The sequence below is a fragment of the Symsagittifera roscoffensis genome, chromosome 2 (genome assembly GCF_963678635.1).
Source record: "Symsagittifera roscoffensis chromosome 2, txSymRosc1.1, whole genome shotgun sequence".
NCBI lineage: Eukaryota > Metazoa > Xenacoelomorpha > Acoela > Convolutidae > Symsagittifera > Symsagittifera roscoffensis.
In genome coordinates, this window is record NC_087063.1 from 76,604,762 (window position 1) to 76,621,081 (window position 16,320).

The 16,320-nt window shown below is 36.1% G+C and overlaps 1 protein-coding gene across 1 annotated transcript in view; it reads left to right on the top strand.

Moving 5' to 3' along the window:
• LOC134839585 (trimethylamine monooxygenase-like) overlaps nucleotides 1-16,098 on the top strand; it is a 49,016-nt gene extending 32,918 nt beyond the window's left edge. Inside the window, exons 4-5 of the mRNA XM_063855189.1 lie at nucleotides 3,140-3,381; nucleotides 15,761-16,098. Coding sequence (XP_063711259.1) covers nucleotides 3,140-3,381; nucleotides 15,761-16,014 — 496 coding nt within the window. The 3' untranslated portion in view covers nucleotides 16,015-16,098. The remainder of the gene's footprint in view (nucleotides 1-3,139; nucleotides 3,382-15,760) is intronic.
• Nucleotides 16,099-16,320: the final 222 nt, after the last annotated feature.

The following is a 16,320-nucleotide window of genomic DNA, read 5'->3' on the forward strand; positions in this document are numbered from 1 at the left end:
TCTGGACTGGCGATGCATGGTAATTAGGTGCCGCAAGAAAAACCGGCGGTGGCCTTACTCCAGAAGATCAGAAGTCACCACCAGCTAATGCAATTGACAAAGAAACAAATTCAGTACCCGATTGTGCCGGTAACAATGTGACGAGTAATAACTTAGGTCGCCCGTTGGCAAAACTACCATTAGTTATATTTGAACTCATGATCTTCAAAGAAACAGCAGAAGGTGGGGCAACACGTGTGCAATAGAACACATACTATTATTTGGAAATGGAACAGGCGGAACAGAAGTTTGCAATAGCAGAAAGCTTGCACTGCCAAATCGAGGCATTGCTCGCTGTTCATATTATAGACTCAAAAGTCACTCGATGCTGTGTGACCATGGCTATGCCGATTACTTGAGTCACTTGGATGAAAAAGACTGGCAGATCTTGCCGTTTCTGATGTAATTGGTACACGAGTGAAGGCGAGCAAATTTTGCTCACTAGCACTGTCAGGAGGTGCCTGTGAACTAACAGAGTCTACCCAAGCATCAGTTCGATCGGTTGAAATTTTGAAATGGGCTGACTTATTCAAGTCATTTTATTTTCCTCTAACTCCTCGCTAACTTGAGATGAACTATCTTCTAGGTCAAACGCTTTCATTTCCATTTCATTCAATTGCTTTTATTACTTTCAGCAAATTGTTCCAGTTCCAGCTGACTTTGCTTGAACTGAAGACGGTTCTTTTGCTCTTTCAGCCTTATCGATACTTGATACTGCCTTTTCAGCTCCTCGTGGCGTAGCTTTACCGAAATCAACTCATGCCGTTTCTCACTAGACAACATAGTGTGAATATTTGACGTATGATGAGTGGAAGCAGATTTACCAGACTCATGTGACTCAGACAGTGTTTTAACACATAATTAATTCGAAATTATTATTCAAAAATAATTACAAGATGGGGGACTTTGACGCCTCAAAGCCTCTGCCTGAAACATTTTTTAAAAACTTTTCGAGCTTTTAAGTGGTAGGCGCTTACGCTTCTTACCGGTTTTAAGGATATTGTTATTAGCGCTACAACACATTAGAAGAAGAAGAGTCTTTATATCAAGAGAGGGAGTCTGGTGAAGCTCCTTGTACTTCTCAGCTAGTACCTGGTCATTAGCCTTACGCTTAGAGATAAGCTTTGACGAACTTCAAAACGATAAAACTTGTTGAAACTTTATTTTTCTTAAAACCATCAGTTCCGTTGCGTCTGCAGTATACATATTTTTCTCATACCTTAAAAACCAATTATTCTGCTCCCTGCTCAACTTGTGGTTGTTGTTGCTGTGGTCCTACTTAGAGAGTTATTAGTGGCGTTTTGCCAAATTACAAGGCCGTTACGGTAAAACGACTAGAGTTTTGCGGCGCGCGTTATCCAAGGAACTAGCTTCTAGAATGATTACCCAACATTTAAGGGACCTATGTTATTGTGACGGCTACGTTATGGTTAAGTACCATTGGGTTTGGTAAATTAAGTAGGTCGGATGGACACCAACAACAGACACGGAGGAAACCTGAGAAAAAAAAGTTCAACTTAACCCACTCAATATCACCGTACCTGACCACTTAACTTTAATTTCACGCAGCGAAGTCAATATTCGGACGAGAGCAAACGGCTTTGATACACTTGGAGCAAACTGGCTTTCTCTTTTATCACAGGTGGGTGGAGGGTCAGGCAAATTGGTTAAGTTCAAACAACACAGGCGGAAGAAACTTGAGAATGAAAAAACTCAACTTAATTTGCCTGATATTTCACTGCCAGACCATTTATGATAAGATTGGTGTATTCTCACAGCACACTTTTGCAGACTTCTTGGGACGTTTTGAGGAGTTTTCTGCTCTTTTCACATAATTTTTCGGGAAATGGTTATCAGCGGGTTCGATTCATAAACCAATTCAAAAAATTTATCTCGTGCCCCTCGTCAATGTTCCGATTTTACATGTTAAATTTCCGCTCACATATAAATAAAATTTTTCGATATCGAGAAAATTGTCAAAGTACCGATTGTAAGAATTTTTAGTTCAACTAAGCCCAAAATTTTTCAAAATTAAAAAAATACCGGGAGCCAGCTTTTACCAAAATTTTTAACGTATGGGACATCGTAAATACTTTTATATCATCAGGCTAGTGTTTCAAAATTGGTCGAGTTTGACAGTTTTTTGGAGATTGGGTGTCAACGTCTTCGGGTGGTGAACACTTTGGTCAGACACAGAGTAACTCTTCAGCAATTCAACTCGCACACACCTTCTGTAATTGACCCCCTGTCTAATTATCTGGATACCTGACTCAAAAGATCACTGCCTTCAATTTTCACTGCCTTCTTGATTGTCAACTGATACCAGAGAAAAGTGTTGTCTGGTGGATCGTGTCGTGTACGGAATTTAGTCGTGTCGGTCCGTTGTGGGGCGCCAAAATGTTAGCACTCAATCTCCGTAAACCGGTAAGAACTGAAGGTTCAAATGATTGAATTAAAGAGAGCATTTATTGGTAAATTAACTCTCCGAAAATCCATAAACCAAGTTTCATTTGAATATAAGATCAGCAAAAACACCAATAATCTGCCATGAAAATGGTACAAATCGGCGCAAGCTAGCCACATGAACCGGTAATAATGTCCTTGAGAAAAACTGTTTTTTTGACGGTCAGCCTCGATCAATCAAGGCTGAACCGAATTAGAACCAAAAAAACAGAAAAAAAGGTTAAATATGTTGAGAACCCCTTTTTTAGTATGTTAATACAATGGCCCGTGGGAGACTCAAAATGGTCTACTTAGTTTTGGTTTATTTAGAATAGTCTGCTCAGCCATCCTGTTGCATATGCATTTATACTCTAGTCACGTTTGCGTTGCAACAAAACATAAAGTGAGCACCTCGACCCGGTTGGATGTTTTCTCCGCATTTTGTCGCAATCTAGATTGATTGGGACCATTGAAGTCTGAATATAAAACTACGACTTCGGTTTTTGATTATCTCAAAATTTGAATGTCCTGAAACTTCTACAAAAAAGACTAATTTTAATACAAATAAGAGTTTTTATTTTCTGCAGCTTTTCAATCTAAGATGTATCTATAAGAATCAAGTAAGCTTCAACTTTATGGCCCAAGTTTTATTGCTTAGTTTCGAGGATGGCTCCTACGCCGATTATGACATTATAATACTTTGCACTGGCTATCTGTACCACTTTCCTTATTTGGAAGAGTCGCTGCGTCTGAAAACGAAGTGCAAGATGGCAGTTCCTCTCTACAAACAAGTAGTGTTCCCCAAGTGTCCTAAACTGTTCTATATTGGTATGCAGAATGTCATCTACAGTTTCTCGATGTTCTGGATCCAGGGTCATCTCTGTGCCCATATCATAAATGGTAAAAACATACTAAAGTAAACTGTTTCGCTATCTTAATTTATTCCCCTTCTTGCAAAAGTAGGAAATTTTGTTAATATGTAGAATATGACCCAGGTTGAGTAATTGAAATAGTCTTTTGTAGGAACTGTAGTTCTTCTTTATTATATGTTTTGGATCTACTTAACAATCTCCCCCCCCCCCACCCCCCTATTGTACCTAACTTAAGAACCTCCACCCCTACACCCCTATAAATAAATACAGTAACTTAGCACTGAGCATTCTATTGAGAACTCTAATTTTGCTGCATTCTGATTGGTCGAAAAATTGACCATTTTATGGACGATTGCGAGGCCTAGATGTATAATTTGTGAAATTTTTGTTTCAGTGGTTTAGCAGCAGCAAAACTCAAAACAGCAGCTAAGTCTTTTGATGTTTGTTTTGGCTGCGGATAAGACATAGAATCTACAAAACTGCGGAATCTGGAATCAATATTTTTCTAATTTTTGCGGATTTGGTGACCAAATGTTAAACATTGTAGATGCAAACCCACGGTTAAAAAGTTAGATGTTACCCGCACTGACAAACTTGAGATTGAAATCGATTTAAATCGACTTTTATGCTGATAAAATACTGAATAGAAATCGATTTTTGATAGCACATTTAGATGCGTAAACTGATTTAGAATTGTTTAAAACGAACTTTTACGACAGAAAAAAAATCAATTTTTTGCATAAAAAATGGATTTAAACCGAATTAAATTGAATTTTGCAAAACTAAATAAATTAAACACAAATTAGGTTACATAATGTTTTTTTTTCTGCTTCGGAACTTGATCAAAATGTTCTACTCAAGAAAGTCTCAAGGAGAACTGCAGAGAGCAACAGTCACTCGAGGAGAGTTTTGTACGACAAACTTTTGCGTTTAAGAGATTCCCTTTCAAAGTTTGCAAAAGTAAGGGTTCCCGCGGTAATGAAAAGTAAAACTATGCACAATTTTTTCAAATGTTATTTGTATCATTAACGTTCTAGGCTGAATAATGTTAGGTAATTACCATATAATTAACACATCAAATAAGATTTTTTTGTGCAGAAAATATAGATATTAGCTATCCTCATAGCTTAAATTCGGGCCAAACATCATAACGAAACCTTATTTGAAAAGCATATGTATTTAGTTCCGCTTTTTAAACTGTTTTGATGTTTACAAAGTCTGTATAAAATCTATATATAATCTGTGGAAAAAATGAGTATACAAAAAACTAGTTAAGAATGGATTTAAATGGATTTAAATTGGTTTGTTGTTACTCAAATCCCTAGGAACATGAAAACAAAAAACGTTGACGAAAAGGATTTAAATCAACGTAGAGTCGATTGAAATGATTTTTAAGTTAAATTTTGGTATTAAACTTAAATTGAATTGATTAGATTTTTTCAAGGTCTCTGCTACTTTATCTGTATTAAATCGATTGCGATCCACTTTTTGTCAGTGCGGGAAACAAATGTACGGACTCCATAATTTTCGCTAGTGAAAAAATGTCCCCTACATCTATATTGTTATCAATTAAGTCCAATGCGGGCCTGAAACTTCTAAGAGTATGTGCAAAATAAGCTCACTAAAACTCTATTTTACAGTTGTAACCGTACGAGTCGCGGCAACAAGAAGCATAGAGCTAAAAGCGAGTTTCAAAAGACTTCAAAGCTCGGTAATTTCTGATTTTCTCAATCCGGGTTGAGGCGTTCGACTAATGGGTTCAGTCAACAGCCCTTTTCGTCAAACACAATTTTCAATTATGGGTCAAGATCGAAACGCAATCGAACACTATTTTGAACCTTTTTTGAACACAAAATCGAACACAGAGATCTCAAGGTCAAACACAAAACCAAAAAATAATCTTTACCGAAATAAAATCTAACACAAATTTGAAACAAATCTAATATCTCGAGCTGGAAAAAGTTTGATTTCGTTTTTTTTTGTTTGCATGCAATTGTATGAAACAGTTGCAATTAGCAAAACAAACATGATTTGTAGCTTTGGGAATCAATTTACGTTGACTAGCAGTTTAAATGAGGACTACAGACAAGACAACCATCCATTACGGGGCCAAACTGTGTATTTTGTGACTCCCCAACAAGGACGCGCTCTTTTGTTCTTCTTTTGTTCTCTCATTTTCTTTGATCGTTCCGACAAAGTGTTACCAAGCTTAAAGACTTGCCTCTGGAATCCAGGAACATACAAACAAAAAATTGTCCACCTACCCGAGTTGACCTCTATAGACCGAAAATGCTAATCATACAATTTCATACGCTTAGTCTATGGAAAAATGCTAGTCCTACAAATTTCATACATTTTTGCAAAATGAGTTTAATCGAGTTCCAAAGGTATTTTATAGTTGTTTTGGTATCGAAATTGGTATCTCTTCATAAAAAAAGGGAAAAAAATGGTATGAAAAAAAATGCTAGCCATACAATTTCCATATATGGAAATTGTATGATTAGAACTTTTTTTAAAATTTTTTTCGTGAAAAAAACCTTTGAACAATCAATTCAACTGCTGGCAAAACATTTAAAAATTTTTTGGGCTGCTACGACTGAAAACTTTGACTTTTTTTGTTTTTGTTTTCTGAAAAAAAAACACCAGTCATACAATTTCCATATATTTTAGAAATTGTCCCCAAACATTTTTTTTGTGTCTTTTTTTCAAGCGCAAATTGATTTTGGTATCCAAACAAACATTTTTTGAAAAAAAAAATTTTGCATGCAAAATTTAATTGTTTTGTGTGTATAACGTAGTCCTGGATGTACTAATATTGGTTTTGTTTTCCTTTTCTCTTAATAACTTTTTTCAAAAACGCTTAAAACTCCTCTTTCTTTTGTATGACATGTTTTTGTATGCCTTGATTGATGTCTGGTAGTTTAAAAATTCAAATTTTAGAAATAATCATCTTTTAAAAAGTTAAAAGCCAAAATTTAAAAGTTCAATACTTTCGTTATATCATTTGTCTGACACAGAAGTAACACATATCAGGCTTTTTCCAATGCATTTTTATTGCAAGGCGGTCAAACCGTTGGTTACTACGTTTGAGTAATCAAGGTTTATGTCATTTGTGTTCGGTTACGAACACAACCAAAATTTTGAGAAACTAAAATGTAAAAAATCAATATTTTTGGTTTATGGAAAAATGCTAGCCATACAATTTCCATATATGAAAAAATACTAATCATAGACCTTTCATGCAATTTTCTGTACGTATGGAATTGTATGGAAAGTGTATGACTAGCAGTTTTCCATATATGGAAATTGTATGACTAGTATTTTTGGTCATCCCGGGTATCCAGTGCACAGTTTGGCCTCGTTATGTCGCCAAGGCATGCACCGATAGTTATTAAAAAGAAAACTAAGCGTTTTTTGGATAAAGGACCAAAATTGTTGCCGTTCAAAACAGTTAGCAGCCGACCGAGTCAAACATAACGAATGAAATTAAAACTTTGCTCAGAAATTAAAAAGAGCAAAAAAGCCAAAACACTTTTACTATTTTCAATGAAGCTAAAAACCCGGTTGACCTTCATAGACCAAAAATGCTTGTCATACAATTCCATAAACTTAGTCTATAAAATAATACTAATCATAAAAACTTCATACACTTTGCTAAAAAGTTTTCATTGAATTTTCGAAGCACTTTTTTCTTGTTTTGCCTTAAAATTCGTTGCATCGTACCAAATAAAAAAACTAATTTTTGACAAAAAAAGCTAGTCATACAATTTCTTTGAGTAACCAAGGTTATTGTCATTTGTGTTCGGTTACGAGCACAACCAAAAAATTTTGGGAAATTGAAATATAGAAAAATCAATATTTTTGGTTTATGGAAAAATGCTATTCATACGTTTTCGATATATGAAAAGCCACTAATTGTAAACTTTTCATGCAACTTTCTGTAGTTATGGAGTTGCATGAAAAAGGTCTGATTAGCGTTTTTCCATATATGAAAATTGTCTGAATAGCACCTTTGGTCAACCCGGGATTGTTTTTGAATGCTCACAATTGTTTTATGAACCACAAAAAATCAGTACTACAAGAAGTGGTAGGCAAACAGTCGTATCAAGTATAAAAACAATTGTAAAACAACAGTCCTCATTTTAATAAAGAAATTAAATGAAAAACACAGTTAGCACCTAGTTTAGAGCTGAATTTTCAAAAAAAAAAATTTTTACGATTCTTGTTTCAATTTTCACGAATCGACTATATCAATGAAATTTCAACGATAATCGGCGTAAAATTTTATTCGCTCAAAAAATGGTTTTCATTTAGGGAATATAAGCTATTCCTTGATATTCAAAACTCATAAGCTCCAAACATACAAAAATTTGTAAACAAGTTTCAAGCAATTTGCACGCAAGTTATTGTCTAAATTCCATTAATTTCTGATCGTATAAATTCCTGTCGTCTAAATTCCTGAACCCCGTCGAGAAATATAGTCTATTGTCTTCAAGTCGGTTGAACTAAAACTATTTTCAGTCTAGACGATCGAAACATAAATCGAACACCTCAAACCGGGAATAGATTTTCCTTAAACTCAGCTATCAAAACACTAATTTGATTGAATTTAGCCAGTTCGCCAATTGTATGCTAATTTGAAATGAACATCCTTGAATTATTTCCGCCAAAATCAAGGGTAGTTGGATGCTTTATTGATCAAACTTGATCAAATAATGTTTGAATGGTTTTTCGAAATTTCTTTTTACCGGTACATGACGACTAGCATTTTTCATATTTATGCTACATCAATGAAATTAAATGATAGCTATTCTCATGCGCGAAGGACCGAATGAGCGAAAAAAACTCGTGATCGAAGGACCGAAAACAAATTTAGCCGAAAGTCAATGTTTAAAAAGAAGCTATTGCCATTCAATTAAATGAAGCAATGTTTAGTTTCTTCCATAACGAAACCGTTGAAATATAAAACTTGTTCCAATTCAGCGGCAGTCAGTGACAATTTGAAAATTTTGAATTTTTCTGCCGTTTTTATATTCGGCCAATATCAATATTCAGTCCCTGGAAATGTTTACTTTCTTTCCAAATTTTAGAAAACTGAAATCTGATTGGCTCTTTTTTTTTTTTGCGCATTCGGTCCTCCGCGTATGAGGGATTCCATCAAATTGAATGACTAGGATTGTTGTAGGATCGTATATCAAAAAGGGGGCTAGGGCAACATCCGATATGTCAAACATACAAAATTATGTAATAATAATGTAGTAAAATGACGTAAGAATTTCAAACTCAAAACATCGCTCAATTTGCCGACTCTAATTTAGCCGGTTCTCGGTTCAAGGTCGCAGGTGGGGGCACTATGCGCACGTTGCCGCTTTCCGACAATAAGCGGCTATAATTTTTATACAGAATGATACCTTCTATTGACAAGCTCGCAACACGTTGACGTGACTGCGGCGGTACCTATTGATTTGACCAATACAGCATCTCCTAAGCGAATGGTGAAAATACGATCTTTGCCTTGCTTTTTTTTTAAACTGTCGGACGTTTGCTGGGATCTACTTAGCAACCTCCCCCCTATTGTACCTACTAAAGAATCCTCCTCCCCCTTCAAGAAAGGGGGGGAGATTGTTAACAATCTCCCCCCTTTTGTACGTACTAAAGAATCTCCCCCCTTTCAAGAAAGGGGGTGGAGATTGTTAAGTTGATCCGTTGGCTGTAGTAAAGGTGTTTTTCGGATGTTTGCAACACTTTTTCGTTTTTCGGATGTTTGACATATCGGGTTTGTTGCGAATCTTACTATTCGTCTTATTTCATTTAATTAGTTTTAAAGTTTCTTAACTGGTTAATTTAGATATGACCTTGTTATATTCATTCTCTCCGACGGAGAGAATGTCCGCTCACTTTTTAATGTTTTAATTTAGAGATTAATTCACTTTTTAAACATATCTTATTTGTAACTAGGTAGAATTATCCGTAACAAAGAAACATTTTATCATGGCGCAGCCAGCAGAACAACGAATCAAACGTGAGAGGTATACCTTCATTTTGGCAAAACCACACAGTGGACCCACCAATTCCTTGGGAAGAGTAGAGCGATCTATTCCAGCTAGCAATAATCGCAAAGGAGAATATCGATATCGAAAATCTCTTGAATCCATCGGAACGATATCATCCACTTTCCCCAACATTGGAAAATCCGCCGGAAAATGAATCCGACGCTCAAAAAACATCTCGCATCGAGAGGAATATTCGAGAACAAAAGAGATTCGATGATGAAGAAATGGCCTCAATAAAGTCAGATACCAAGAAATTCAACGGCATGAGACTTGAAGAGGCGGACAAAAAACTCAGATCCATACTCTATCTAGCCCTCGGAAACGAAGGAAAGAAAATATTCGGCCAAAAATTCACGAGAGTTAAAGTTCTACAAATTTCTTTCAAAGAATTTTGGGAAAATTTGTCCGTAGCTTTTGTGAGAAAGACAAACATAACCTTCGAAAGACACAAGCTATTAAACAGAAAACAGAGGGACAGAGAATCATTAGAACAATTCTGGGGGGCACTTGCAGAAATGGCAAAAAGATGTAACATTCCCACAGGAGAAGATGAATGGATTCGAGATATTTTTATCAATAACATGAAGAACTCGGACACCCAACGGAAAATTCTCACGGAAACCTTACCTCCACTAGAAGCCTTGAATGTAGCCCTGATTGACGAAAAAGGAATAACAAACCACATCAAAATGACGAGTACTTTTAAATTCAACGGATATTCATCCAACAAATCTTTTAATCATTTTAATGTAAAAAGAGAACCCACCCTAAACATCGAAAGAACCAACACATATATGAAATGCGGCGGAAATTTTACAAAAGGACATCTAGCGGTTTGTCCCGCTAAAGATACGACTTGTACGACTTGTAAATATCGAGGACATTTTACTAGACTCTGTAAATCACGCCGTAAAAATGTAAATATTGTGGATAGTCAAATTGTAAATAATACAGACCATAATTATCCTTCGGAACAACCGGATGTACTTATCGACCACGCCAATAGAGAATGCTGTGGAGTAATCAACGCATGGTCGGAGTCCGGACAGAGCGATAACGATGATTACTCTGTATTAAACGTAGCAACTATCTACGACGATCAAGGAAAGGAACTGAAGAAATTACTAAACATCGGCTAAGGAAATGAAAACCAAGTAATTCTCAATATACAGGTGGATTCAGCAAGCCCTGTAAGCTTCCTTAAGCAGAATGTGTTACACGAGTTGAAGTTACGAGACCCTTATGTGAAAATTTATCCAGTGGATAAAGCGACTAAGGAACTCTATTGCGGATTTACGAACAAGGCAATAAATATCACTGGAGAGGTAGTCGTCCCAATTTTCTCAAATGGATGGTCTCACAAGGAATGCCACTTCTTCTTAACTCAAGGTCATGAAAGAAACATCTTGGGAAACAACAATTTACCAAAAGTCGGAATCGAAGTTTCACAAAAACAATTCACAACACTCACCAACAAGAGAACTTGTAATTCTATCAATTCAGTTACCTCACTTGACAGAGATAATGAAATAGAAATGATTTCCAAAACCTTCAAACAATTATTCCTTCGGATTGGAAAGATAAAAAATCAAACAAAAATAACACACTTTCACGAACCACTAAAGCCAATTCAACTAAAAGGCAGGAGGGTCCCTTTACACTTACTGGATTCAGTAAAATCAGAATTATACAGACTTAAATCCGAAGGACACATCAGAAAATTAGAAAACTGTGACGAGGACAGATTTATTAGTCCGATAGTTATCACTTGTAAAAAGACAAATCGTTAAAGCTAGCTCTAGATTCAAAATTTATCAACAAACAAATGTACAAGAACAAATATCAGATGCCCAATATACATGAATTAGTGGATAACGTAGCGGCTCAAATTTCAAACAATTCCGCCGGAGAAGTATGGTCTACAAATCTAGACTTAAAGAACGCATATAGTCAACTCTCGCTAGACAATTTTACAAGCAGCCAATGCAATTTTAGCCTAGTTGGCGGAGATATAACAGGCACTTATCAATTTTTAACCGGTTTTATTGGACTCGACGATATGCCAAACGAGTTTCAAAGAGTCATGGACTCAACTCTGGGAAATATTCCTTTTACAAATTGTTACCTTGACGACTTATTAGTCGCTTCCAAAGGAAGTTTTAACGATCACAAGAAAATTGTTTATAAAATTTTATCAACGCTAGATAGTTACAATTTCGCAGTTAAATGGTCGAAATGCAAATTCTTTTAAAAAGAAATCGAATGGCTCGGCTTTAAAATATCGAAAACCGGAATCGCCCCACTATTCGATAAAACCAAGGCAATTAAAGATATTCCAATTCCAAAGAATCTAAAAGAATTAAGATCATTCTTCGGGTCAACTAATCAGTACAATAAATTTGTACCAAATTTAGCATCCCTCGGAAGCCCGCCTAGACCTCTTCTAAACAAGAAGTCAATTTTCCTTTGGAATGAAGATCACTCAAAAGCATTCGATAAGATTAAATCAGAAATAGTAAATCTTACTGAAAACACACACTTCGACGTAAAAAAGTCCACGAGAGTAAAAACCGATGCTTCACATAATGGGTTAGGTGCATCCCTTGAACAACTCCATGAAAACGTTTGGAAAACAGTGTCATTTGCTTCAAGATTTTTAAATCCTCATGAATCCAAATATTCAACAAACGAATTAGAGTTATTAGGAGTTGTATGGGCGGTGGAACAATACAAAAATTTTCTCTACGGCTCCGAATTCGAAATTATTACCGACCACAAAGCTCTCCTTTCCGCTTTGTCACCTAATCACGGAAACAAAACGTACCATAGCGGATTGACAAGATGGGTAGATCGTCCTCTACCATTCAATTTTACTATCAAGCATTTAGCGGGAAAAGATATGGGTTTTACCGATCTAAATTCAAGAACTCCTTCGGGTAAAGCAATTCCCCCATCACATTACGACGAAGAACTCGTAGTTGCAACTACCAAAAAAATATATAATGCACTCAATCCTTTGGATAATGAAAATCCATTACGTAATTCAATTAATTCAGTTTCGGAAAATTCCTAGTACACGAAATTACGAAATCACGTAATAATTACAGCATTGAATTTCGTCAATTCTTCCATCTCAATCTGCAATCAAAAACACTATACAACAGAACTTTGTAACTCTAAATGTATTCCCTCGGATTTCTTAAGCACAGATTCTACTAAAATCATTCTATCAAATTCAGCCTTTATTTATTTTTTTAATTATTAACAGTAGCTTAATTAGTAATCCTTCGGATTTCAAACTTATAAATAGTGTAAATATGTCAAATAACCAAATTGTAGTAAATCCTTCCACTTCCGGGATACAGGTCTCTATTGATTTCCAAATTTCCTCTGAGCACAAAAGGTTAGTAACTAAATTTCGAGAAAACCTCAAGTTACCTGAAAGACCTTTGGATTTAAATACTTAATTCAATGCAAAGTTGGTTGCTTTATTAACGGAAGATGATGAGATGTTAAACCCAATTGTGAAGGCTTTACAGAAAAAAGTAGAAAACATCAACGCAAATTCCCGTTAATTACACCAATTTTCGAAAGACCTTCATGAATCCGACGGACTATTATATATGGATGGAAAATTGGTTATTCCGCTTACACTTAGAAACGCCGTTTTAAAAACTTTACATGAATCTCACCCCTGGCCAATTCGGTATGAAATACCTGGCCACATATAAACCGGCAAAATTACTTCCACGGGATTAATTGCACACAATGCACCCAAACCGGTAAGAATATAAAAAGCATCATACCAACTACACAAATTAGCGAACTTCCCACTTTATTTGAACCTAATGAGGAATTAAACCTTGATTTTGCCGGTCCATTAGATAACAACTGGGGAAACAATAAAAACATCTTATTATGTATAGATCGTTTTTCAAAATTCCCATCAGCAAAAATTACTTCTTCAACGTCATCAAAAACGGTAATCGAATTCCTTCAAGATTATTTTTATCTCCATGGGATTCCTAACTCTATTCGTGTTGACCACGCATCCTGTTTTACTAGTCAGGATTTTAAATTATTTTGCAATTCTCTTAACATCAAATTAATATTTTGTACAGTTGGGGACCATCGTTCTAACTGTCTTGTAGAAAAACTTGTTCATACTGTAAAAATCAAATTATTAGCAATGTCTTTAGAACAACAAAAACCTACATTACAAACTGTCATTTCGAAAATCATTTGGAATTTACGATCTTCCTTTCAATCAAAAATAAAATGCTCACCGTTCGAAATACACTTTAATAGAAAACCGAACACAATCTGGAAGCAATTGGCTTCTAGTAAATTATCCGGTGGATTTTTAGACAAAGGGAAGTCGATCTTAAGCAGAGAAAGGGCCCTTGACTCGAATGCAGACGATCGGATAGAGGACGGATACAAAGACTCTCTTGAACCGAAAAAGAACCAGTCACCATTGGAGAAAGGCTACGACTCAGACCTTCCTACAACCTCAAAACCTTCATCTTCCCGAGTGGCCTTAAACAGTCCGTTTAAAGGTAATTTACTACGAAAAACCAACGGAAGTATAAACGGAAATCCCTTCTATAAACAACTAGGTCAGAAAATAATAAACTCAACAAAATCCACGGTTGAACTATCCGACGGAAAAATCATTAGAAAATCGGACATCGCCATCCCAAAGTCTAAATCATCTACAATTCGTTCATTCAAAGGAAATATCTCATTTCCCTCTTTTTCTAACAATGATTTACAAGTAGGTCCAAGAAAGACAAACAAAGCGAAGACACAACAGACGCGGAAACCAGACAATAAGACAGGACGACACACAGAGTCTTTCACCCCGGTCCCCACCAGATCTAGAGGAACGAAACAGCCCACTAAATTCAACAAATCGAAGCGAAACCGAAATAAAGCCTCGACTTCGAACACAGGATACTTAGCAGGTGACGAATCCATGTTCATTCCGTCGGATACGTCGGACATTAGTGATTGGGAATGGATTGCGGGAGGTTTTCCATGCAGAGAAATGATACGAAAACGCTTCATTTCAGATAACCTCATTTTTAACGAAAAACCTTCCCCATCATTAGCTCCTCAAACATATCAAACTAATATAAAATCTGAGATTTTAGACGAACAATTTAAATCTACAGATACAGCGGAATGTCCAATTAGTATAAAGCCACCACCTCAAACGACCTCACACCCACCTGGCGAATCTTCTACCGCTACGACAACAGATGGCCCAAACACTCCTTCGGATTCAACAAAAGCATTGGAAGGAGAAAATCCAGTGGAATTTCCAGTCTTTGAGATAGAGGACTCCTCTAACGAAAGTGCAACTAGTGAGGAAAAACATCCTAAGGAAATCACTATCACCGGTAACGAATTTAAATTAAGACGTTCAAGTCGAAATGTTGGTCCCCCACAATTCTATGGCAAGCGATATTACATAGATGTTACAGACGAGTTCCAAAACCAACCAGGCTCCGCGAATAACCCTATATCTCTGGACGAGGGCGACAGCTCGGGCTCCCCCACACTAACCTTCAGAGAGAATCCCTCGGAGAACCAGACCCACATTTGCGACACTCTACCGGAGGACCGTGCACCGGGCCCAGCGTACCCTTCATCTCCCGATCAATTCTCCATCGCCTCTACTGACGAATCCCTGAGAGATGCGGTGAATAGTTTCGACAACTACATCGACTTAGACAGTGAAATTTTTAACGCTGAGCTAGAAAAATTCGTGGAAGGGGACAGCTAAACTAAATCAAAAACTTGAAAACTCGCATTTAGTCATTATATCGTACTAGTATTTCGTTTCAGCGCAGTTAGAGTTTACCTTCTTATAACTAGGGATTATAATCCGCCGGAATTAGAAATTATATCATTCTTTCTAATTTAGTCATTCCTTCGGAGCACTAAAATTTCATTTGTGATATTGCGCAGTATTTAATTTTCAATCCTTGTTGGACTTCTCGAGAGGGAGAAAAAGGGTTAGATAACATGTTATGTATCATGGCGCTTAGTACTGTAATTTTTTTCCCACTAAGGGGAATGTTGCGAATCTTACTATTCGTCTTATTTCATTTAATTAGTTTTAAAGTTTCTTAACTGGTTAATTTAGATATGACCTTGTTATCTTCATTCTCTCCGACGGAGAGAATGACCGCTCACTTTTTAATGTTTTAATTTAGAGATTAATTCACTTTTTAAACATATCTTATTTGTAACTAAGTAGAATTATCCGCAACAAAGAAACATTTTATCAGGGTGTTTGCACGGTACCCGTCAAAAAATCCCTTAATTTTTATGTTTTAACGACAGGTATGGTCGAAATACCCTCCCTTGATGAAATGGAAAAAGACATAAAAGAAGCCGAAGAAGATGAAGCCAAAATAGACTCTCTTTTCGGAGTTGTCGACTTCCAGACCCAATACGTGCAGAAGTTGGGCGACCTGCTGGGCAAGCCGAACATGGGTAGAAACCACATAATGTGGGAGACGATAAGAGTGCGTGATTTTGATATTACCAAATATAAGGAGACCACCTCAATCGGAGCTTTAGTGGGGCGACTTTAAATGCAAATTTTATACAATCAGGACTGTTTCTAACCCATTAACCCCTTATTTGAAAATTAAAATTTGATAATAGTCTTATGTACAATGTTGGCTAAATGCTTGATAAAAAGATCAAAAGTATAATGATTAAGTATGTTCACAAGTATGTAACTTTCTTACATTATGACAAGAAGGTATTAGTTTTTCAGAAAAAAAATTAAGAAATTAGGAGGGTACAATCAAACCCAAAATCATAAGTTAAGAACATTGAAAAACAGTGGTAGAGTAAATTTCTTTTAAGATCTAAAAAATAAGTTTTTTGATTCT